A 26,522-nucleotide genomic window follows, 5' to 3' on the forward strand; every position below is an offset into this window, starting at 1 on the left:
ATTCAGATGGCACTCGCCTCCACGCATTTTAAAACCTCTTGATGTTGGAAAGTAGCGGCGCTACTTAACAGTGGCAACTTAAGGTGGTCATCAGTAGCAACTTAACGTGGTCTGAACACATTACTCAACTTGTGACAAATGCATCAAAGAAACTTGATTATGTATTAGAGGAACGTTGTCTCTGTGCCCACCCTCAGTCCACCAAATAGCATATGTAACTTTCGTTTGCACTAAACTTGAATATGCGGCATCCATTTGGAGTCCTCATCAAAGCTACTTAATTAAGCTACTGGAAACCGTGCAAAATCATGCTGCTCGCTTCACAACGTCCAACTACAACCACCATTCGAGCATCAATAGTATTAGGGAGTCGCTCAAACTGCAATCTCTAGACGTCAAACGTAAACTATCTCGGCTCTGCTTATTTCATAAATTGTATTACTGCTTCCCGAACTTGCACGGCTCCTCATACCTCCCGTCCGCTATTCACGCTGCTTATTCAACTCTATGAACATCCAACAACTTTTGGTACAACCACCGCACTTAACAAATCCATTTCTTCCTGTAGCCATTGAGGAATGGAACAACTTACATGAATCGATCGTTGCAGAGCATGACTCACTAAAACTCAAACAACTAATAACAAACTATTTTTGCTCAGAATCACGTTAATACTTCGCCCACACATCTGCGCCCTTTTATATGTGTGTATGCGACGTTCATGTTTATTATTATTGTTACTTAAGCATTTAGGTAATAAGTATGTTACCTTTCGAGTGTTCTGTGTACATATTGTTTTCTGTGATACCACTCCCATGCAAATTGTCATTTCGCTTCACGTTGATCATGCTTTTTGCTGCTTTTTAACTGCTGTACCCCCCCCCCCCCTTATGTAATGCCCCTCAAGGGGCCCTTAGGGGTCCAATAAATGATGAATGATGACACTTCTTTTTTCTTTCTTTCAATAGAAATTTCCCTCCGAATAAAGGGGATTATTCGCTAAGGCTCTCCCCGCCCGTGCAAGGCTGCCACCTTGCACCAGACGTCCTGTCACAGACGCCAGATACATATTCTCACGAGTCAGAATCGATGCGCTAGCTCCTCCTGAGCAGAGGCATAAGGGGGTGGAGTCTGGTGCCTGGCTTTTGCCAATTGCCATCGTGAATGAGACAAAGGCCCAATCAAACAAGCAAAGAGCAGTAATTTAATTTGATTTCTCAAAAACAAAGCAAACTGGCGTAATAAAGTAGTAGCTGTGAATATGTTGGACAGAAAAGGTAGGAGAGCAACAATTGCAAAGAACAGGTGTAACAATAGAGAACAAATGCGAAGTGCAATCGTAACACGAACAAATGAACTAGTATATATGTCTATCGGTAAAAGCCAAACTTCTAAACAGTAATCGGGACAGCAAATATTTGGAGCCAGCAGTCCACAGAACCAAAAATAATGTACAGTAAACCAGGCACGTCGACAGTCTGTACACACCGATGTGGCTCCTCGAAGTCAGCACCTCAACGTTGGGGGCTGGCTTCCAAAGTGGCTGGCGGTGTTCGGTGTTGGGATGTGATGATGGCGGCTGATTTGCCCGGGACTTGCTCGGTGTTCATTTATCATTCCCGGAGCAGACTGGTGAAGTGTCGGATCGGCTCATTTTTATAACGTTCATTTATCGTCCCCGGATCGGCATTCACCTCTAGACGCACACATGAAGCATACACACATGCACTGGTTCACGTCGTGGTTCAGGCTCCACTAGCGGTCACCTTCTCCAGCAGGCAATTTAATCACACTGTAGCAGCACCAACGCAAAGAACTTGTCGAAGCCGTCCGCATTTTCCCCGCGTTCGCACCGAACGCACGTGGCGTTCGCCGGTGCCTCTGGCGGTGGCCCGGAGGTTTTCAACCAGATCAGAACTGGACATTCGTCGAGCAGCATCGGGAGTCTTTGCCACCTTCTCGCCTCGCAACGTTTCTATATACATAAGTTTCTTTTTGTAGATGTGTGCTTCAACTGCCACATCTGACGCATCTGTCAAGAGACTGAGCGGAGTTATCACGTCCGGGTCACCAATATTGTAGATGTAGCGTGCATGTGTTGCATGTGAAGAAGTTGCTTAAGCACGAGTAAGCACACATCTACAAACAGAAACTTGTTTATATAGAAACGTTGCGAGGCAAGAAGGCGGCAAAGACTTACCTCCCTTCTCAACCCCGTCGCCGCTACTTCGTTGCATCCGCTGACCCCTTCCACGGCTACAACCAGCAAGCATTGTTCTGTATCGTTCAGACTCCCGACCTTCCCTGGGCCTCTTCACTAACTGGGGGCCCATGTAGCAGCACCAGCAACGCACAGAACTGTTGTTGACGCCGTCCGCGTTTTCCCCACGTTCGCACCGAACGCGTGCAGTGTCCGTGACTGTTGCCGGAGCCTCTGGCGGCGGCTCGGACGTTTTCGACCAGATCAGAACTGGACACTCGTCAAGCAGTGTCGGAAGTCTTTGCCACCTTCTCGCCTTGCAACGTTTCTATATAAAATAAGGCACTGCCCGTAGACTTGCAGCCCATTCTTAGAGGAGTGATGCTTAATAGGTGTGGTGTATACCTAGAAGGTGGGGAGATGGAGAATTAAACAAATAAAGCCACTGTTGTGACAATAGAACAACATCGCTTCAGCAGCACTTTTAAATGAGTCATGCAGCATAAACATTTTCAATGGGAGCTTCCCTAGCACTGCCACAATATCTGCTGAAGTCAAGCCATCACAAACAAACACATGCTTACACTCATCACCAAAACACAAGAGGCGTAAACAGTGGAAATGTGTATAAGAACCAAAATGTTGACCAAGATTCCTTAGGAACACTTCAAAGCGCTATAACTTGGCACATTGCTTCATTCGAGGAAACGGCAGACGCACTTGGCACACTTCAACAGAGCGCTGTAATTCCAGGCACATGCCCGACTTCAAAAGTTGCCTGCCTGCAATCATTACCGAGAGTTCCAATTCCACAGGTATAGGCAGTGCTGGCTTGGCAGTCAGCTCAAAGCACTGCTTCACAACCAACGAAGACGGTGCCGTCGAGTTTTCCACAGGAACGTCTATTTTCTGGTCCTGAGAGCCATGCATGCTGCAGCGGGTCTCCGCAAGTAAATGATCCTCATCAATTAGAACAGACAATGTGACTTGAACATCGTTACCTGCATTCTGATGGTTCGTGTCCCTTCTAACCACTTTCTGTATGATAACAATGTTTACATCATTCATGCAGGCTGATATGCGGACTGGAGAGCTACTGCTGGTTCTTTTATCAATGAAGCCGTCGTCAAAAGATGAGTCCCTGCTGCACACCCCAGTGTCTGAAGACATATCAGAAGTTGAGGCGTCATTGGCTGTCAAAGAGAGGCTCAACAATGAGCGACTCAGATTTTCCTCCATGGTTGAAGAGTTTCCACTGGTGACTGCGGATGTCTCCAGGAAAAACTCAAGAACTTTCTCGGGATTGTTGGTCAGACTGTTCCCAATTCTCTGGAGGCGTTGGGCTATGTTTGTTCTCGTGGCTTCTGTCATGTCTGGAATTAGACTCACATTCTTGTCCAAGAGAGAACAAATACCTGGCCCAGAAGGATCCAACACTGCACGGAGCTTCTCAAGGACCTGTGCATGAAGAGCAGGCAAAAAAAAAGGCATTCATTAAGAAGCAGTTTGCAAAATATACAAGTTACAATTCTTGCCACAACACCACAATCCTGCAAGCAGCTGATGAGTATTGTGTGCCATGCCAATGGCTGCATTGCTGGAATTCATATTTAGGAGGATTGCTAGGTATGCCGTCTTTGCTTCAAAGCAGCTATACTTCTGGGATTTTTTCTTGAAGCAAGCAGCGCAAAAAAAGTTCATACGAAGGAAAGGAACACAGACACAGTTTTGACTAACAAATGAGGTATTTAGTAAGATCACTCAAATATACATATACTCAAACACCTGGCAAAAAAGGCAAAAGTAAATAAGTACAGCACTATGCCTCCAACAGTATGCCTGCCCTAAACTTTGCTTTATACACCTGACTAGTGTTACTTTGATCTTGACGGGAAACATGGGATTAACCAAGTTATACGATGTGTAAAATTAAGAGCAGACACAGAAATAACTTCCTAACACACTGTTGCTTGATTTGGCAGTGAAACTTATTTTCCTCCAGCACACACCCAGTTTTTATGAGTTCAAAGGAGAAAACAATGTATGCACACCTAAATCTAACATGCACCTGATCTTACAAAAAATTGTTTAAAAAATACAAGAATGTAGCGTGTCTTTGGTTTTGGCCTTAAAGAATACTAAACTTGAAGAGTATTTACCTTCAACAGAATGGCAATTTATATACACTTAAGGTAGTGGTCCCACTCCGGACGCACGAGCTCTCCGTTTTCAGCACTTTTGGAGCAACCGTGGTGGCTCTTCTACTTAGGATATAAAGTTGTCATATATACAATGAAAAAGCTTAATTCTAGTAGATTCTAACAATGTATATTATAAACAAACTGATTTATATAATTTAGAAATAAATGTCCAAGAACAAGCATGAGATACATGGTTTTTGCGAACTGTGTCTCAGTTGTGACCATATTTAGAAGAAACTACCGCATTTACCGCCTTGCGGCTTGCTCTGTAGCTTTAGGACATATTTATCTATTTCCTAGACGTAGCAAAATAATGTTGAATTTTTACTTTTTGGCTGACTTGCTTTTGAAGATTGCCAAATATAGCAACTTCTGTTGTAAACAGCCCAGCAACTATATGCTAAAAGAAGCTAAATTTTGGAGAAATTAAGAGTTCAAGGAATTTTCATTTAGGGCGCAAAATTTCATTGATGTACCTTTATTAGTTTTCCTAATAATGCGACCGAAATTAAGCAATATTCAGAATTATGGTCCTACTTGTGCCCATTTTTGCAATACTAAAGCTACGAAGCTGCGGTTTTAGATGAGACAATTAGAAGTCTGAATTCAAAATTTCAACGCATGCTTTTCCAATACAGCAAAAAGAAACGCTACACGGGACGTGTGAATTTTTCCATCTTTTTACACGGGTAACATCGATAAAGTCGACGTAATCTTTAAACCATACCATAATCTAAGGACACATAGCTCAAACATTAGCACCTATGGTCATTTGTTATTGTAATATACTATAATCGCAGTGACAAACTGCAAAGAAAGAAAGAAATGTATACAGTAAAACCTCGATAATTCGAAGGTCGCCGGACCGCGAAAATTCTTCGAATTAAGCAGATTTTCGAATTAACCGAAATGAATAATAATAATAAAAAAAAGAAAACAAGCAAGAACTTGCCGCAAAAAGAAATCACCTTTATTTTCCATGTCCGAGAAAAATTACTCAATGTAATCACCGATGCAGGATAACTTGGCGCGCTGGTTCGCCGCTAGTGCCATGCTCTCCAGCTGGCTCAAAAGACGTAGCATACAAATATCACCCGCACTGCACTCAACAAAGTTGCGGACGATGTTCACGGAATCGATAACTGCCGCGAAAGTGGGCGTGGTGGTGCTTGACTCCAAAAATTTGGACTTGCTGGATATTCCGGACTTCAAAAATGCACCGTCAGGGTTCCCATTGAGTTCATGCATTTTCGCACCCAATTTTTCGGACGAATTGAAACCCCAAAGTTCGATTTTGCGTACTAAATCGCTCTTTCCGAGCCGCGCTACTATAGTGAACTAGATAGGGGTAGTGGGTCGAGGGAGAGCGGGTAGGGGCAGCGCCGGCGAGGCGAAACACACGGAAATATTCGCGCGCCGTGTGGTGGCGCCACTGCGCCTTTCACCCGAAGCCGCATCCCCGCCGCACGCGTTCGGACAGGCCCCGACATGTGATTGTAGTTACACGTGCGCGGTTTTTGTTGGTGGCGTGTGCGCATTGAGTTGGCTGAAATACTGAATTATGAGATAGGGATACCTCGGCGAAAGAACTATTCCTTTGCGCCTGGTTGTAAGACTGGGTTCAGCAGAGTGAAAGGTGCCCCGAAGTTGTCTCTGTTCAGTGTCCCCGAGGATGAAGAAATGCGCCTGACATGGGAGTGGAATCTACACCGCAAGGACAAGCCGCTGGATGCCACTGACGCCGTATGCGAGCTTCATTTTGAAGGAAAGTATGTACTGAGAGATTACGTACACATGATCGAAGGCAAAGAGGTACGTACACCACGCGGAAAGCCCTCTCTCTCGACAGAAGCCGTGCCCACAATTCTGCCTAATCACCCCATGTAAGTACTTTCAAAAAATCCATCACGCGAACGGCCCACAAGGAAAAGGGCTGCCTTACAACTCCATGCCGACCAGGCAAAAAGGCGGTGCCTGCAAGAGGACGACCTGCAGACCAGTGAAACTGTGGACATAGTTGACGGCGCTGAAAATCGCGCCTTTGTGCTAAGTGAAATTCCCTAACCCATTGAGCATTGGGCACTGCTCATGTTTCCGAACTATGATGGTGTTGGGTTTGTTTTGGCTTCGTTGGACAGTGAGAAAAAAGACTGTCGGCGTTGAGAAGACTGTGCTGATGAACTACGGCGAGAGCCCCAGTGCAGTAATTTTCCGCACGTACTGTACATACGAAAGACGTTCGTATGTGAGAGTGTGTCACGGACGATGGACGAGGCAAAGCAGGTGCTGGAGGTAGCACATTCATTGCAAGGGAGCAGGCAGGTTGGAACTCCACGGCGACAGGGCTGAGAGTCACTATTGCCAGTACATTGTCTCTCCTGAAGTACTTGGCAGAGAATGTAGGCTTCAAGTACTTGATGACTGCTCGTCTCAGCACCGACTCCGTAGAGCACATGTTTGCCATTATCCGCCAGTTCAGCTGCTGTAATGCCCACCCCTCGCCAGATCAGTTTCTTATCACAGTGAACTGTTTATCATTTTACAACATGGCAAGGAGTGTGGACGGTGAAAATGGCACCCCTGATATCATAAGTCATAAGGGAGGTATGACTTATGACTGATAGCCAATATTCTAGTTGACATTAAGCGGAAGAAATGGAGCTGGGCAGGCCATGTAATGCGTAGGATGGATAAGCGGTGGACCATTAGGGTTACAGAATGGATACCACGAGAAGGGAAGCTCAGTCGAGGTCGGCAGAAAACCAGATGGGATGATGAAGTTAGGAAATTTGCAGGCGCAAGTTGGAATACGCTGGCGCAAGACAGGGGTAATTGGAGATCGCAGGGAGAGGCCTTCGTCCTGCAGTGGACATAAAATACAGGCTGATGATTATGATGATGATGATATCATAGATACACTTCTCAGCGTGGTCGACAAAACTCCCAACATTTCTTCAAACAGTGTTGATGATCTGCTCGCCCAAGTGAGGTTAGAAGAAGCTGAAGAGTCTCTAGCCATAGTAGAAGCTCCTCGTGCTAGCCACTCATAATTAGTAATGGCGAGGAGTCAATAGCGGCTAATATATTACGTAGCAGGCTACATAGCAAGAAAGTGTGTCCTAAAACTTGACTGTTGTTTATGTGAGCACATCCTCCTCGTCAGGCGAACAGAAGCCACACCTGTTACCCTCAGAGTACACTGAGCAGTGTGACTGGGGAGGACTTTTGTATCCGTCGAAAAATTTCGACTCATTTATTGAAGCTCTTGAGAACATATTCACAGAATGCTTAAGCATTTTAGAGCTGCACACGAACAGCATCTGCGATGTTGTGGCTTTTGTAAAGAGTAATTTCCTCTGCTCCAGTGGTGTTGGATGCGACGCTCACAAGGAATAAGTAAGCATGAGAATTGCTTCTTTCTATGTCCTCACGCGACTCCACTTCTTAGTCAAAGGTATTAACAGCTCAAGAAGCGCAAAGCCACAGAGAGCTAAGCATCTTAAGCTGAGCAGGACGATCTAGGGGCTGGTTTTGTTTTACTTGACGCCGCTTTTGTGATCTGAGCGTTTGTCCTGAATAAAATGGTTTCGTAGCTTCCTTCAGCGCTTTCTCTCTCTCTCTCTCTCTTTTTTCTCTTTTTTTTTTTGCAATCACGGCCCCGGCGGTCCCCTGGCTCCGCGAACTTTATCATAGGCGGATTTGTACCTAAAATCCCGAGGCTGGGAGCTTTTCAGACACAAATATTTATTTACACAAAGGTGGTTGCTTGGCCTAGTTGGTATCCATGGTAAAAAACGATATCCAGCGCGAAGGCAGGAACTCAGAGAGAGACGAAGCGCACTGCGCTGTGTGTGTGTCGTCTCTCAGCCCTTGTCCTTCGCGCTGTACATCGTTTTTTACTGTTTATTCACTATAGACAACACTATAGAAATATATTTATTCTCCGTTTGCTCACATTGTGAGCAATGTAAACATTCAGGAGTCAAGCATGAGCTTCAGATCTATCTTACTCTTCCGATGAGTGCGCGGCGAATAAGCGCGCACTGCGGGGCGGTTCAGGTGAAAGGCGCAGTAGCGCCGCCTGCCGGTTTCCGTGCAAACGACCTCGGCTCCCGGATCGCCCTCGTCCCACTACCCCTATCTAGATCACTATAGTGCTACCCAATCTTGGAGACCGCCATGTTGGATTTTGCACTGGCTTGGATTCCAGTGGCTCGCTGTATAGCCTCCAAGATTGGAACGCGCGCTATCAATAGAGAGCTCGTGCAATCCTCCAGTCTCGGAGGCCATGCCCGCTCTTCCTTGGCTGACAAAACGCTCCAGAGTACTGCTCTTTTTCTTTTTTCTTAGTATATGCGCTCAGCACTATCGTTGTAACCATTTATTGTGGGATGTTTTTTTATTGCGACAGCAATTATATGGACACTTCAAGCGGATTTTCACCGTCGGCGTCGCCGCCCTGAGGTTCCATACAAAGTCCAAGGGCGATAAAATCATCGCCGCGCGCCCGCCGTATGTGCGAGTAACAGCGCGCGGGGAACGCGCGCTTTCATGGAGAGCGAACGCGCGGCGGAGCGTAAACGCGACTTCCTCCCTCGTGCGAAAGGCCGTGGGGGCATTGGAGGGAGGGGGGGGGCGACTTCTACTCTTCTAACTGCATACTTAGCGCCGGAGCGGTTTCTCGCGCGCACCGTATCTTGAAAGCGATCTCCAGACGGCTCTGACCTTTTGTATGCGCTGTGCTCTCGCCGCTCAGTTTCCGTTGAAGCGATAGACCGCACGAACCTTCGCTCGCTGTGGCGGCCGCACTCGTTCGTGCGCGCTGACACCACGCTTGTTAATTCAGTGAGTTTTTTTTTCTTCTCAAGTTTCGGTTGCTATTTTGAACGTGGCGTGTACACTGAGCAGGTGTCTCGGAGACCCATGTCTCAGTGATCGGCGCTACTTCCTGTACCTTCGCGAGAGCTAAGCGGTGCGAAGCTCGTTTCTTGGATCTCCATGACGAACTCCGTTGGCGGAGATCGCCAACGCGGTGACGTTCGTGTCGACTGTACACGGAGACGACGTCATTGCTGCACAAATCCAAGCAAGTCGATCCCCTCCAAGCGTAGTATGAGGCAGGGCATTATTAGAGATTTTTTTTAAGCCGCACTAATAACTTTTTTTTCGGCCGAACGAGTTTTCCGGACTATTTTTCAGTCCCCACGAGCTCGGAAAATCGGTTGGCGACTGTACGGAGTGCCCTAACCTAACCGCCGCACATTGCTACTAGCCGGAAACTTCGAATTATCCGAATAGAGCCGCGCGGGCCATTCAAATTATCCGGTAGAATTTGCATTGAGAATGACGAGACCGCTCAAATTCTTCGAAATAACCGAGTTCGAATTATCGAGGTTTTACTGTACTATTTTTTCACTTATATGTAAAATTTTCACCTAGCGCCATCTACACGACTGCAACAAAAGTGCTAAACCGGGAAGTTCACAGTTTCTCCGAATGTGGCAGGCTAAAACATTTTACCTCATTAACGCACGCTTTAGACTTTTCTGCCGAAGAATTCCTGGGCTCCCCCATAATGCCTATCAATCATTGTGAATAGTCAGAGGGACCACTCCCAGAGGCATGGCCAAGGCCACGAGACACGCTGTTGTTCCCTACTTTTGTTAGGCTAGTACGTGCATAGCAGCCATGGTGAAAGCACGTGCCAGCCAAGCATGAGAAAAGCCGCCTGCATGGCCGAAGGAGGGTGGAGCCTATGGTGCCCCAAAATTCCTTCGTGAAGCTCCTATTCAGCCGACCTTGTAGGTGTCGCGATTACAGTAGCACACACAATAGAGGAATCTTCCTTTTCACTTCTTATTGCGATAGCAATTATATGGACACTCCAAGCAGATTTCTGGCATCGGCGTCGCCTTGAGGTTCCGTATAAAGTCCAACGGCGATGAAATCGTCGCTGCGCGCCCTATGCTCTATGTGTGAGTGAAAGCGCGCGAGGGATGCATGCTTTCACGGGGAGCGAAGGCACGGCGGAGAGCAAACGCGACTTCTTCCGTCGCGCGAAAGGCCGTGGGGGGACGGGAGGGAGGGGAGGCGACATTTAGCTGCGGCACCAAATGCGTATTTATATAAAAACGTTGCGAGGCGAGAAGGTGGTAAAGACTTTCGACGCTGCTCGACGAGTGTCCCGTTCTAATCTCGTCGAAAACCTCCGAGCCGAGGCACCGGCAACAGTCACCAACGCCGCGCGCGTTCAGTGCGAATGCGGGCACAATGCCGACGGCGTCGACAACAGTTCTGCGCGTTGCTGGTGTTGCTGCATGTCCAAGTTTATACAGCTGAAAAAACTACTATCCTTACTCTGTATAGCTTTCTACTAATTTGCTATCGCAATTGATGCTTCGCCTTTCGGGTGAAACTGCAACATTTCTTTAATGTGCATCTTACCATTCTCTTTCCATTCCACTGACATTGCCAGTATAAAAACATCAACAAGTTCATAGACAAAGCACCGGGCTCCGTTGTGTACGTACGACACTGCGGCACCGAGCAGTAGCCTACCATGTTGGACGCCTTCAAAGGCAGCCATGACCTATTATAGTGCTTTCAAGTGTTGTCAAGCAGACAGCCGAAGAGGGAAAACCTCCCCACTTAAGCAGAACTGGGGCGTAGATGGAACTTTGAACTTTCGTTTTCAGCCCGCTTCGGCGCTTCCTAAGCAGCTGACGCAGCCGCTGTGTACACATGATCCCTCATCCACGTCACGCCGACGGCGGCGCCAGCTTCTCCAGTGGTGGAGCTCGTCCCCAATATTGGCTGGCGCGGACAATGTCTTGTGTGGCACGTTGCAAACAGAGCGAAGTGTAGCGTGACTGCCTCGCTAATCTGGAGATCGTGAGAGCCAGAGCGTGGGTGACGCGTGGGCGTGGTTCACAGCAGTCGCCGCTGACAGACCACCCAGACGACGCACGCTACTGTGGCACCATCTTGTAGCCAATTTTTTTTTTCTCCTGTGTTTAAGCATTCGTTTCAAGACACTGAAGGCAGCAAAGGTAAATAATTAATATGCATACCAAAAAAAACCGAATAACTACGCTCTTTGTTTTGCAGGTTTTCTTTTGCTTAAAGTCAGTCCCCGTGAATGTATACAAAAACCAAAAATACAAGTTGCCGTTCTCCATTTTGAATTCTCTAGAAACTCACTAGCTACAGTTTGTAGATTATGATAAGCACCAAAAAATAATCCATTAAAAAGTTCATTAGCACAATTATGTCAAGTATTAAATTAGGCATTTGGTTTCTCATAGAAGTAATGGCCGCCTCATCGAGTAGTTTTGATCAAGGATTAGAACTGTGCTATCTGCCACAGGCAATTTTTTAAAATTTGGTGCAGCTAAAATGAAACACCCTGTATAATATACTCAGTGATCGTGTGGAATAAGTAGTTGTTAGCTCGCCTTTGTCCCGTGTCATCCGCATCCTTACATTTTATTTCACAGTAGCATGCTGCAATCATTTAAGTATAGTTAGTCTAGAGATAAGCCACCGTCCTGTTCGTGATGGTTGCGGAGTTATGATGATATGTGTAATATGAAACAGTGGACCCGCTGAGGATGACATGTTGTAGTCCATATACAGTAATAAAAAGCTGTATGGGATTGACAATGATGGACATTATGGAAAGTAAATGTCCATTCTGTGAAAGTAAAGTCTACAGCTTTAATTTTATTAGTATAATTGCTAGAATCAGAGGCATGCTTGTTTGTCGTTATAAAATCCAGAGCAAGTCAGATTTTGGTGTCAGTATTTTCTGTTATGAACCCATAACTACTGAGTGCACATTTGATTCTGAGGGTGCATAAGAATTGGGGATATACTGCCAAGGAAGCAGTATTTCAGCACCATTCGTACATTTTTATTGCATTTTTTTTCTTTAATTCGGCCTGACAGATCATTCAATTAATTTTGGGGGGTTCTGTCAATATAAAATTTATGGAAGACGACTGAATCAAGTCTCTTGTATATACATAGAATACAGCCTGGAATGTGAGAGTTCCTCTGGTTACAGCTGAGCTAGATCCTTGGGTACTTTTCTGGCCTGTTACCTCGGCTAATGGTTAGTGTTTGGCTAATTATAAAATTTCTGAATTTTGGGGCTCAGAAATGCAGAGAACAGTGCAATAAGGCATATGAACAGCACAATCCAGAATTCAGCTATGCCTAGCAGAACTGCTTCGCTACTATTCAAACTTAAATTCCATTTTTACGGTAAACCCTGGTTATAACAAAATCCCTTAATTCAAAGTTGTTTACCTTACATCTGCCTTTAATAAAATACTGCTTAGAACGAAGTCTATCTCCTGTCCCAATAACTTTGTTATGAGGGTTGGCTATAGTTGAATATTTTTAGTTAAAAATGCACAGGTATGAACCAGATTCCCTGTGTGGTGCACTTACTTGAAGCAACACTGTCCACTGGTGCTCATTCTGCCAGTACACTTTGTCTCGTTTCTCCAGTCTGTGGTGCATCACCACGGTCTTAATAGAGTAAGAAGACAGCGGCCACTTGTGCTTGTCCCTCAGAGCCTGCAATGAAATACATGTGCTTACATCATTCTGCATACTCAATATGGCACACTGAATGTCCCATCTTGATCCGATACTACCGTTTACAAAAGCACATTGTTGCAAGCGGAACAGCCACTCCTCGGAGAAATACAAACAGCAAACAACAGAGCAGCTGACCAGGCAACATAAATATTAATGCTAAAGTAACAAGCACGTGCGTTGCTGGAAAATAAATTGAGGAGAACAATAAACAATTGGACACAGGCAAGGCACTATGGCAGAAGTAAGACCAGCATGATACCTGTGGCTCGTGCCATGATCTTCATACCGTGACTGAATTTATAGTCAAAGCGTCACTGTACCTAGGTGCATTGACGGAGTCGTTTTATCTGATCGCTGTGGACAGCGCTTGCATCGGCTGCCTGGATCACGCGATTCTTAATTATGCACCTCCTGGCTACGACCAACTACAAAGTAGACCACTGCAAGGGCACAAATGTACACGAAAGCCCGTTTTTTGCCAGGCTCAGGTCGTGCTCAGGCCTGATGCTATCGGGCCCAGTCCAGACCCATTCATTGATGGGCCCAGGTTGGTCCTTCAAGCAGACACAGGTGTTTTGCATAAATCCAAGGCATTCTGTGCAAAGCTAAAGAAATTGAGAAAAATAAAAACTGGCTCCTAATTACCTTACAAACAAAATAAAGTTGGTTGAAGTTTACTTTATTTTTTGTTTCTACAAAATCAAACTTGCTTGTCTCGAACATGCAGTACACAACTATGGTTACCACCTTAACCGCATATGCAATGTCTTTTGTAGGCCGTAAATCTACACGAGAAAAAATCCTTCGTCATGAGTTTAGTGGGGTCAACGTGGCAGCTCATTCACCACTCGTGCACTTGTAACTGCATTTGAAGTAAAGGAAATTTCCTGTAATCTCGCTCGATGACTGCGGAAACTCCCTGTGAGAACGTCGGAGTAAGAAAGCGCGCCAGTAGCAGTGGGCAAGTTGACCTTCGGGCTGTCTCTCGTCTTGCTTAAACATGAACTAAATGCCGATAGTACAGCGCATACGAAGCTATGGGCACTCGGCGCATGCACTTTGTCCCGGCGCATGTGCGGGCGGCACGCACTTCGCCCACATCGCTGATCGCTTTCAAGATACGGTGCCCGTGCGGCCACGCTGTGAGCAGCAGCCGACGGAGCAGAACGCACCCCTTCCTCTCTCTATCTCTCCGTCGTCCCCGTGCCTCGCGCGCGAAAGAACACTGCGCATTTCTGGCCTGCCTTCCTCCCTTGCACGCGCTACATTGAGCGGTGATTGCTGGCTCACCCTCGTACAGTTTCACTCGCACACACAGCGTACGGCACGCGGCGACAATTATATTGCCTTTGGAGTTTATACGGAACCTCACGTCGTCGACGACGACGACAGAAATGCGCTTGTAGTGCCCATATCATTACTATCACAATAAACCTTTCCACCAATCCGCACCAACTACCTTCTGATTGCACCTTCAGTACTGCAGTCAGAGGTTCTACACGCCCTTCATGATGACCCAATGGCAGGCCACCTCGGTTTCCCCATGTGCCCGCAAGGATTTGGGAGAAGTATTATTGGCCACACCTAAACGCAAACATCAGCCATTACGTCAAGACATGCCAAAATGCCAGCGATGCAAGACACCTGACTAGGCCAGCGGGATCGCTACAGCCGATCGAGCCTCCTCGCCGACCATTTCAGAAGATCGGGATGGACTTGTTGGGACCTTTTCCGACATCAACATCCGGAAGCAGGTGGATCATCGTAGCCACCGACTACCTTACCCGCTACGCCCAAATGAAAGAAAGCCCTACCCAAAGGTAGTGCGGTGGAAGTAGCGAAATTCTTCGTTGAGAACATCCTGCTGCACTATGGTGCACTTTAAGTCCCCATCACTGACAGAGGAACAGCTTTTACAACTGAGCTTACTCAGGCTATCCTGCAATATAGCCAGACTAGACACCAGAGGACAACCACCTAGCACCCGCAGATAAATGGTCTAACGGAACACTTGAACAACACGCTCACCGACATGTTAGCAATGTACGTCGTCGTCGAACACAAGACGTGGGAGTCCATCCTTCCGTACGTGACATTTACTTCCAACGCGGCAGTGCAAAAGAGAACCCAGATGGCCCCATTCAAGCTGACTTACGGAAAAAACCCAGCGACAATGCTGGACACCATGCTGCCGCACGTCACCAACGAAGACAACCTGGATGTCAGCCGCCTATCTCCAGTGCGCAGAAGAAGCCCGAACAGCTTGCCCACTTGCGCATCAAGAACCAGCAAAGGACACACAGCCGACACTACAATCTTCGATGACGCTATGTGGAATACCAGCCCGGTGACAGTGTTTGGGTTCAGACCCCAATATACCGGTGAGGACTTAGCGAGAAACTTTTGCGATGCTATTTCAGACCCTACAAGATCATCCGACGTATCAGCACATTGAATTATGAAGTCAGGCCAGACGGCATTACGCAATCACAGTGGCGACGCTTGTGAACTAAGGTACTGTAGTCCATGTTGTGCGTATTAAGCCCTTCTACCAGCCATGACGAAAACTGGGACTTTGTTTCTTTGTGTTTTTTTTTTTTTTTTTGCTACGTGTGCATTAGTTTTTGTTCTTGTGTTTGTGCATCAGGAGGAAGCTTTTCAAGAGGGGGGCATCAACACATGTACTTATTCATCCATTTTCTGGGGACTTCATTTCACCCGCTAACGGCCTAATGTTATCGCTCAGTGCAAGACAGTGTTGGCATTATTTGGAACTTACTCGAATGTTATCATTGATTCTATCTGTTGTGTATGTTCTCGCCGAACCTTGTGTAATCAGACTGTGTGTACAACACGAATTGTGTAGTACTTTCTGGAAGGCACGCGGGCACATGCGATTACTCTGGAATCTTCGACGAGTCATGTATAAAAGCCGACACGCTTGACCTGCAGATCAAATTTTCGACGATCGCTGACTGTGTTCACCGCTATCGCTGTGCTTTGAATGTCACTTGCCTTTAGGGGCACAAGTTCCCCCAATAAAAAGTTAGTACTGTCATTCAAAGGTTTGCTACTGTGTTCTTGACCATCACTACAACGTGACAATATCAATTCTTGTCTCTCCCCCTATGTAATGCCCAAGTGAGCCATTACGGTAACCAAAAAAAAAAAAAATGTGTCTGAGACACTGCTGATCCAGGTGTGTCCCAATAGGCCCACAGGGCAATGTCAGCAAATGTGTGTGTGTGGTTTGAAGGTTCCCATACTCCAAAGCGCGATGCTACATCACTAGTATGACAAGAGTCAGCATCTGAATCCCCCAAAAGCCACTGCTAAACAGCCACCAGACCATTGCCTCAATTCTATCATCAACATCATGTCACAAGTGATGTTCATTATGGTGCTTTCACTTGCACTTGTCCTGCTAAGCATTTGTGGACTGCCGTGAACTGTCTATGAAGAGTTGGTTTAATGTGGCAAAAAATTGCAGTGGTTATTGCAGTGTGCGCATGCTCCAAGTTTGGTGCTTTCAATGTCAGTTTTTACGTCAGTGGATGTCTTGCTTTACGTTTGTGACATCTCTATGCCTGTAGTGCTTCTTGTCAAGTTTTTTAAATATCTGTGTTTCTTTTTCTCTTCTTTCCACATAGCACACTCGCCAGTGTAGTGTCCCTAATGTCTTTGCACGCATTGAAGCTTTTAACTCTTGAAGAACAAGTGCCAGAATTAATGACTGAAGACAAAAAATATAGTTTAACCAGTTTTCACAGACCATTCAAGGCCCTCAAAATAGCTTGCAAGAGTTTGTGGAGATAGTACTGGGATATACAACCAATGAGCATGATCCATGAAAGGTACAAGCAAGACATCTCATGACGTATATGCAGCAACCTACCTCTATTATACTGTATTCCCCCCAAGTCCTCATCTAAACAGATAAAACTGAAAGAAGCAGAGATGCTCGAGTGGCTCAAATCTGACACCAGCAGCCGTGATCCAGATTTTATCACTGAACTCAATGACCCCAGGCTGCTAATACACATCATAAAACATCTAAACACAGTTCTGGCAAGTAAAAATCCCACATAAATTTAGCTTCCGCAACCACATTTTAACATCAATTTTCCTGTGGGTGCTTCTCATAAAAAATAGTACTCAAAGAAGTTTTTCTTTGACCTGTGAAAGGATTAATAGGTCTGCAACAACTTCAGTGTAGAGATGGTCGATTAAATATTTTAATCGATTAACGATTAATCGTTCGTCGGTTTAGCCTATAATCGATTAATCGCTTTCGATGCGGGGCTTTTCGTCGATTAATCGATTAATCGACTTTTTTTCCGGCGCTTTAAAAAGGCTGAAACACAGTTACCTACTCACGTAAGTACCCATTATAACGATTGAAAGGTGGAACCAGGATAAGAAATACAAGGGTATAACCTTTGATAAAGAATAATGTTTGACTTCTTGAAGGCCAACTATAATTGCCACTAGGGACTAGTGAAGGAATAAACAATATACAGGGTGTTCATATTTAAGTTTTACGGAATTGTTCAGAATTGCCTGTGGCAGGTAGCATAATTCTTATCGTTGAGCTGGGTTATTCGAAGAGGCGGACATTAGTAGCACGAAAAATTGAAATACATATTTGACTAATTAACAAACATTGAGTAATGAACTTCTTAGTTAATTACTTTACGAAACATATTACAATTTATGAATTGTAGCCGATGAGTTCGCAAGACCCACTTGAAAGGAATTTACAGGATGACACCAGTTTCGAGATATTATTTCTCAAAGTGTGGGACGAAATACATGGGCATTCCAGTTACTTTTGTACTTCAAGGCATTTTGGTAAAAATGTAAGTGGAACAACAGCGTCTCTTTACGGCGAGTTTGATGGTGCATATCTCCGAACTGGTGTCATTCTGGAAATTCAGTAAGTTCTTGATGAGGGCTAGTTGGTTCATAATTTGGAAATGAGGTTTGAACAGCGCGAAGAAAACAAGGACACGAAGAAACAAATACCACAAACAAGCGCTTGTTTGTGGTATTTGTTTCTTCGTGTCCTTGTTTTTTTTTTCGCTGTTCAAACCTCAGTTCCAAAATCTGGAAATTAATTCCTAGTGGATACGCCTGACAAGTGGATACGCCTGTTTTCTAATGTACCAGCAGGTGTTCATCAAGCCTCAGTCCTCGGTCCACTTCTCTTTTACAGCGAAAGCTGTATATGGCTAGGCGAAACGAAAAACCATTCGTCCCATGTTTCGATAAACGTCTCCATTGGCTGCGCCGTCATTACGTCGTTCTCTACGTCGCACCCAAGCGCGCGCGCCATTGGCAGCTAGCGCCGTTAGTTACATCGTTAGCGAACGCGTTCCCGCCATTGCCACGTTGACGCTGCTCTGCCCGAAACGCCTCCTCCTCGGCTCGTCGTTGTCGCATGCGTTCGATATCTCGAGTTAGCTCGGCGTAGCATCCGCCCGCCATTGGCGCTTGCGTTCCACCTCGTGATTTCAACGTGGACGTTTCGTCGCAGCCGAAGCTAAAATGCCGCCCGAGAAACTCCCGCCGAAAGCGGGCGTTGCCCCGACGAACGTGTTCCCGCCATTGCCACGTTGACGCTGCTCTGGCCGCAACGCCGCCTCCTCGGCTCGCCGTTGTCGCATGCGTTCGATATCTCGAGTTAGCTCGGCGTCGTGGTTAGCAGCGTCCGCCCGCCATTGGCGCTTGCGTTCCACTAGAAACACAAACATGCAGCCAATATTTGTGAAACGCTTCAATACATCGTCGGCATTAACCCACTGCTAAACATCGGGGCCACACGTTTCAGCTTCGCTGGTTAACCATCTGTACCGAGTGCTTGGGCGATGTTTTTTAATCTATATTAACGATCTTCCGAACTGCGTTCTTTGTTCTTCCATAAAGCTATTCGCAGGTGACTGTGTTCTCTACCGTAAAATTCCCAATTCTTCCGATTCCCAAGAACTGCAGGACGACCTTAACCGCGTAACTGAGTGGTGTTCTAATTGGTGCATGCAAACAAATTAACATAAATGCAAGGTCATGCGAATATCTCGTAACACTGTCATGCACACGTACTTTATTAATGGTGCACCTGTGACGTCAGTTACTTCTTACAAGCATCTCAGCCTTCACATATCAAATAACCTTTCTTAGCATTCGCATATTGGCTATGTTGCTAATAACGCTAACCGTATGGTTGGTTACTCGCGCCGTAATTTTAGCTCTGCCCCTTCGTCCCTGAAGCTAACTCTTTACAAAACTTTAGTTCGGTGCAAATTGGAGTATGCTTCAGCCATTTGGGATCCGACTCAGTCTTCATTAGTTTCTACTCTAGAAAGTATTCAAAACCGCGGTGCACGCTTTGTCTTATCTAATTATTCTCGCTATGCAAGTATCTCATCAATGAAATGAACTCTTAAGTTACCTGATCTTTCGTCACACCGCAAATGTTCCCGTGTTTCCCTTTTATTGCGATCAATTATATGGACACTCAAAAGCAGATTTCTGCCGTCGGCGTCGCCGTCGCCGTGAGGTTCCGTATGACGTCAATGGAGATGAAATCGTCGCCACGCGCCGCCGAACACTGTATGTGCGAGTGAAAGGGCACGAGGGACGCGTGCTTTCACGGGGAGTGAACGCACGGCAGAGAACAAACGCGCGTTCTGCGCTGTGCTCCCTTAAGGGCTGCAGAAGTAGGCGTCTCTTTCCTCCTCTACAATCACCATATATGTAGAGTAAACGTACCTTCTTCCGACGCGGGAAAGGCTGTGGGGGAGGGGGGGGAGGGGCAGGGATGGGAGGCGACGTTTAGCTGCAGCACCAAGTGCCTATTTTGTTACGTTCGGCGACCAGCGGGAGGCTGAAAAGCTGTCCCGCCTGGAAAAGATCAGCGGCGCCACCATGTCTCTACACCTTACAAAGAGTACGTGTCTCGACACTATAGGAAGAGGAGACTCTTGGAAAAGTAGACGCGTTCTCACGGCCGCTCGACAGACCAGCTGGCCCATTCCAGGAACAGAGGCGTCAGTTCAAGTCAGGTGCGAAACCACCTGTCCACGAGTGTCCCCTCCTTTATGTGGGGAAGTGAGCAGTAGTGTGCCCGAGGTGACTTCTCCGAATGTGGTCGGGCAACGAAGGCGCCGGGGGATTATGCGCACCCTCGCCCTCTACGCAGACCATCGGTGACTTTCGACGCTCCGATTGGAGGATGGTGGGGCCGCAGCTTGGACAGAGGGGTTTTAAGGGAGACTTTGGGGGCCATCGAGAGTGCTCTCCCATCTGCCGAGTGCTCTCCGATCTGCAGAGTGCTCTCCCATCTGCCCTGAGATGTAGCCAGTGCTTCGATGTGGGGTGCTCCGACCCAGTCAAGCTAGACTGATGAGACGTACCGTCTCGTTCTCATACTCGTGATGTAAATAATGTAAATAAACCCTGTACTCTTCGTTCTCAATGAGAACATGTTCCTGCCTTCAAGTCCGTCCTCAACCCCAACAACTGGTAGCAGCGGCTGCGTAGGCAAGACCCGCAGTTTGACGTCGAACTCGGATAGACCACGACATCCCCAACTCCAATAATTTATATCAGAGGCTCCGGCAACAGTCACCAACGCCGCACGCATTTTGAGCGAACGCGGGCAAAACGCCGGCGGCGTCGACAACAGTTCTGCGTGTTGCCGGTGCTGCTGCATGTCCAAGTTTATACAGCTGATAAAGCTGCTATCATTACTCCGTATAGCTCTCTTCAAGTTTGCTATCGCAATTGATGCTTCGCCTTTCAGGTGAAACTGCGACAACTTTTTTCACAAAGTTTTTCATTTGAACCCCCTTCAAAAAGAAACCCTTCTTGCCCCTCCGTCTTATATTTCGTACTGAATAGTAAAAACCAGTCAAAAGACGAAGGACAGAGAAGAGACGTGGCACACACGACGACTGGTTTTCCAGTCGTCGTGTGTGCCACGTCTATTCTCTGTCCTTCGTCTTTTGACTGGTTTTTACTATTCAGTATGTACCAACTGACCCAGACAGCTACTCTACTTATATTTCGTCCCACACTGACCACAGCCTTAAAATCGGGGTGACATTGTGCCGCACAAACCGGTACAGTGACTCATTCATCCCTAGGACAAGCACGGACTGGAATCGCGTTACCGCATAAGTCGCACTCATCACCGACTCTACCAACTTCAAGACCACTGTTCGAATGCATATTGCTATTATTTTTGGTTTGTATTTTTGCTGCATTATTTTTTGTTTTATTGCGATAGCAATTATATGGACACTCCAAAGCAGATTTCTGCCGTCGGCGTCGCCGTCGCCGTGAGGTTCCGTATGACGTCAATGGAGATGAAATCGTCGCCGCGCGCCGCCGAACGCTGTATGTGCGAGTGAAAGGGGGCGAGGGACGCGCGCTTTCACGGGGAGTGAACGCACGGCGGAGAACAAACGCGCGTTCTGTGCCGTGCTCCCTTAAGGGCTGCAGAAGTAGGCGTCTCTTTCCTCCTTTACAATCACCATATATGTAGAGCAAACGTGCCTTCTTCCGACGCACAAAAGGCCGTGGGGGGGGGGGGGGGGGCAGGGAAGGGTGGCGACGTTTAGCTGCGGCACCAAGTGCCTATTTATATCAGAGGCACCGGCAACAGTCACCAACGCCGCACGCATTTTGTGCGAACGCGGGCAAAACGCCGACGGCGTCGACAACAGTGCTGTGTGTTGCCGGTGCTGCTGCATGTCCAAGTTTGTACAGCGGATAAAACTACTATCCTTACTCCGTATAGCTCTCTACTAAGTTGCTATCGCAATTGATGCTTCGCCTTTCGGGTGAAACTGCGACAACTTTTTTGACTCCACTCCTTTCTGTAACGCGTTCGGGCCTGGAAAGTACGTGAAATAAATAAATAAATAACTTCACCGGCTGCAATGGGTAAATTTCAATATACGTCGTAAATTAATTAACTATGAAGTTAATTAGTAATATTTATTAATTAGTCGAATATGTGTTTCAATTTCTCATGATAACAATTATGCTACCTGCCACAGGCGATTTCTAAAAATTCCATAAAACTTAAAAAGGAACACCCTGAATGTTAAAAATGGCACTTACTGAGGAGGGTGGGCGTGGAGGAAGGAGAAATTAGAAGAGAGCATTGCAGCACGACTGACATCAAGAAGTAACGGCCCAACACGTGATCGCCACATCAGAGCGCGCGGAAGGTTTAATGCTGCCGGGTGCAAGGCAGCAGCGCAGCTGAACGGGTGCGCACCGATTTGAAACTACTGCGAACCAAACATTATCGGCCAATACGTTGTCTCTCAGGGTCACGTGCTGACCCTATACTGCGAGGTAAACAACGAAGGAAATGGCTTGTCGAATGAGTTCGCTTTCCAAGACTTGCTGCCTCACGTAATGATCTCTTCTAGTTCGTTTCTTCCTCCACGGGGGGCGGCCTCTTTCCGGCCCCAGGCAGCCTGTGTGACGTGTGCTTAAAGCGGGGAAACGCTTGGCAATCTCGGCAGGACTCGGGGAAAACAGCTGACAGTCGTTCTCGGTCTTCGCAGCCGCGCTGTCGTTGCTCGTGCTCCGCATTCTATAGTACGATTTCAAAATTTTCACGCCACTTTAGTCACTGTCTGGAAAACGATTAATCGAACTGCTTTCATCGATTAAACCGATTAAATTAAAGGTAGACATCGATGACGATTAATCGTTTTGCGGCGCACTTTTCGTTGATTAATCGATTAATCGTTCATCGATATTACCATCCCTACTTCAGTGTGACAGCCACCATCCTAATGTGCTACACAGGCAGGCAAGTAGCCTCATATGCCAAGTACTCAGGCCAATGTGCAAGTAAGTAGAGCCTACTATGTGGTGCAGCTTTCATTACATCCACAACATACAAAGCATGGTTGCAACAAGAACTCTTGTCGCCAGCCCCCCACCCACCCTCTCAGCTTTTAAGTGTCAAAAGCACCACAGAAGCATTACACCAAGGCTTTATGCAGCATCCGTTATGTATGCAGGACTCAAATTGTCCCACTGTCACACCTGATACACACATGTACACTAACATAATGGAATGAGAACATTGCTATTGGATCAGTACAATGTACCTTCTGCAGAAGACGGGAAGATCCAGACATCAGGCTCACCTTTTACCACGTAAAATACAATTAGTGCTGATGGAACGACAAGATGGACAAATATGGAATGTCCTGTCGGACTCACCCTTTATCAGCCTGATTGTCGGCTTGATACATCCCAAGTCCTTTATCAACTTCTTCTCGGCATCTGGGAAGTGAATTCGCCAGAGGGTGTCATCATCTTTGGGCGGCTTCGGAACCATGAACCACTTTTTGTCATCCTGTTGCGACAGAGGGCAAGGAACCACAAGAATGTGCACATTTACGAGTGCCACGTCTGTCAGAGAAATTATACAAGAATAGTACTACAGTTAAACCTGGATATAACGAAATTGATAAATTCCCGAAAAATTTCATTATAAAGAGGATTTTGTTAGATGCAGGTTCGGCACGAAAATTCAAAAATAAAACGCTTACTGTATTTACTCGATTCTAACGTGCCCTCAATTGTAACGTGCACCCGTTTACCGTTTTCGTCGAAGCACTCATCCTTGGAATGTCACACCAGGTACCGGATGCGTGGATGCATGTCGTTTCGCACAAGCACGAGGCATCGGAAATTAAGAGCAAGCGTCACGATGGCGTCGTAGCGTCGTATCGTGTTACAGTAGAACCCCACTGTTACATTCCCAGGGGCTGCATTTTCCTGGCTGTTACGTCGTTTTCGGCCGGTCCCGGCACAGCTACCATATATAATCCAATGCATTGGTAACCCTGCTGTTGCGTCGAAACTGTGGGACCGTTCCCACATCATACGTTGCGAACTGCCACCCCGCGCCGGCCCGAGCGGCCATTTTGACTTTTCATATCGCTTGGCTTGGTGGCTTGACGATTGCATTCACCGCCCAAAGTGCCGGGGGCGACAACTATGATGTATTTTCGGTTTCCGCCAGCAAAAGTATGGCCCTTGAGATCCGTATTTGCTATATAAAGATGGTGTCTATGACGCGTTGTGGCCCTAAAATTGGTTTTGGCTCATAGATATTCCGTATAAAGTCCAAGGGCGATAACGCAGTCGCCGCTTGGCGTATGCTGCATGCGCGAGTGAAAACGTGCGAGGGGAGCCGACGACCGCGTCTAAATCTCAAGTGCACAAGAAAAGCAGGGAGGAAGCGCGCCTTCTTCCGTTGCGCTCGAGGCACCGGCGAGGGGGGGGGATAGCGGGGCGGCGTTGTACTGTACTCTGGCATCAACTGCGTACTGCGCGGCGGCGCATGGTCGCGCGGGCCGTATCTTAAAAGCGATCTGTGTTGGAGCAGAGTCTAGCAGTAGGTGCGTCGGCGGCTCGTAGCTTTGTGTGTGCTGTGTGTTCTCGGCGCTCAGTTTGCGTTGAAGCGATAGACAACAGCACGAAGGTGACTTTGCTCCCTTCTCCAGCGGCGCTTCCACACGCCACCAGCGTTTGACAGCGCGTGTCCGCGCTCATCGAGTGTGATGTGTCACAGCTTGTACCAGCGTGTCGGCAACATCAACTGGAAAAGGGGAGAGTGCCAGCTTGGCGGGCTAGGCCAGCTGCAGCAAGCGGCAGGATCAGGTTTGAATGAAGGGAGGGGGAAAGGTCACGCCCGCGGCGGCAAGATCGCCGGGTCGAGGGATGCAGGCCCGCATCGCACACGCACGCACGCACACACACGTGCGCTCACTTCGCATTCCGTCGCGACGGAGAAGGTGCTTCTGGTTGCTGCTCGCGCAAAAATGACAAAATTTGGGGCGAAATCTCTAGGTTGTCGGAGGAGGAAATTCGTTATATCGAGGGGGTCTCCCGCTGCCCCTTCGTTACGTAGAGGTCTCAAATACATGTGCTTCTATGAAGTAACAGCGGGGAATAGAAAAACTTCGTTATATCCAGGAATTCATTATATGGAGGTTCGTTATAAGCAGGTTTAACTGTACATCAGCTTAAGTTTGCTGTGATCGTTGTAGCATTACATGAAAAAACCGCGGAAGCGCCCACCCCACTTTCATTGAAAATTGGATTAATCTAGATATAGGCGCTTGTCCGGTCGAAGCAGCTAAAACCAAGATGGCAACCAACGAAAACTTCGAGGCAGGACTACGGTGGCTACGGAATCAAAGAAAGCTTGTTTATTTTCAAATGGTAAATGATGGGGTACACTAGCGCCTACCCATCGTCACTTGAACCCAGCGAACGACTCTTCCAAGTCGGTGCAGAATAGGAGGTCAATGCACTCGTCACTGACACTCGCGTCACTTGAACAGACCATGGGCTCTCCTGGCTTGCAAGTCGGTTATGCAAGTGCCCGTCCTCGCTGCCATCCAATGCGGCACTGATCCCACACCCCTTCAAGGATCGCGCGACCATCTCTTCAGACACGACAGCCCAAGCCAGCAACACAAGTTCAGCACGTCTTGGCACGAAGGCTTCCGGAGGTTCCCTTTAGGCGTATTTTCTCCCTTCCTCATGAATTCAGCCCATTACATCCGGAGTCCTTCAACGACTTATTCCAGTAGACGTCCGCAGGCTGCAAGATTCCTGTACACCGTCCTGGAATGTACACAATGTTGCTACTGGCAGCTTCTACTGCATCGACAATGGCTTTCATTTTGTGGATGGGGGCTTGGTCGATGATGAGTAAGCAGCGAACGTCGTCTATGTTGGGACCCCATGTGCGGCTCAACCACTCCAGGCATTTTTTGTTTGTATGGGAACAGCGAGAAGTGTGGGAACAGCAGCTGCGTGCACGCTTTATCAAGATGTGTCTCACAAAAGCCTTGCGACCACTGGGTTTTCTTTCAAGGACTGTTCATTGTCACTCTGCATTATCTTCCCCCCCATCGTTCTTTCCCTTACCACCGCAAGGAAGCGTATATCCCCGTCATCACCCCTAGCCATCTTGCAGCGACCACAGTGGGGTGAATATTTCGGCTGATGCTGGCGCTTCAGAGGGGGTGGGCGCTTAGCATATAACTTTCAGAATTACGAAGTGTTTAAAGTTAATACTGGGCGCTTGTGTGAAACTGGGCACTTCCGCGGTTTTTTACGGTATATTCCCCCCGCGTATTAAAATATGTGCCGTACTAGAAATGATGGAGTACACGTAGTGCCAATAAATTCCACGCATGTAAGTACAATACAAAATGGGCACCTCATTGAGAACTTCCTCAAACCACTTGTGACGAGGTACATTCGCAGGAAGACATTTGAAGTTGTGCTCCAAGACAGGCACCAAGTCTATGTCTATGCGGCCCCCGTCGGAAAGGTGCACCAGCAACGTCCTGGCAGGACCACTCTGCCGCACCTTCAGCTGAAAAAGATGCAAGCACAGACCAGTAAGACTGGTGTGCACTGTCCTGGAAGTCACCCTAAATGTGGTGCCAATCGTGGAT

The 26,522-nt window shown here is 47.2% G+C and overlaps 1 protein-coding gene across 1 annotated transcript in view; it reads right to left on the reverse strand.

Moving 5' to 3' along the window:
• Nucleotides 1-1,183: 1,183 nt before the first annotated feature.
• LOC119431152 (uncharacterized) overlaps nucleotides 1,184-26,522 on the reverse strand; it is a 52,005-nt gene continuing 26,666 nt past the window's right edge. Inside the window, exons 5-9 of the mRNA XM_049657426.1 lie at nucleotides 26,282-26,440; nucleotides 23,260-23,395; nucleotides 15,164-15,278; nucleotides 12,856-13,138; nucleotides 1,184-3,658 (exon numbers count right to left, since the gene is read on the reverse strand). Of these exons, the coding sequence (XP_049513383.1) occupies nucleotides 2,876-3,658; nucleotides 12,856-13,138; nucleotides 15,164-15,278; nucleotides 23,260-23,395; nucleotides 26,282-26,440 (1,476 nt within the window). The 3' untranslated portion in view covers nucleotides 1,184-2,875. The remainder of the gene's footprint in view (nucleotides 3,659-12,855; nucleotides 13,139-15,163; nucleotides 15,279-23,259; nucleotides 23,396-26,281; nucleotides 26,441-26,522) is intronic.

The sequence above is a fragment of the Dermacentor silvarum genome, chromosome 10, assembly GCF_013339745.2.
Source record: "Dermacentor silvarum isolate Dsil-2018 chromosome 10, BIME_Dsil_1.4, whole genome shotgun sequence".
Classification (NCBI taxonomy): domain Eukaryota; kingdom Metazoa; phylum Arthropoda; class Arachnida; order Ixodida; family Ixodidae; genus Dermacentor; species Dermacentor silvarum.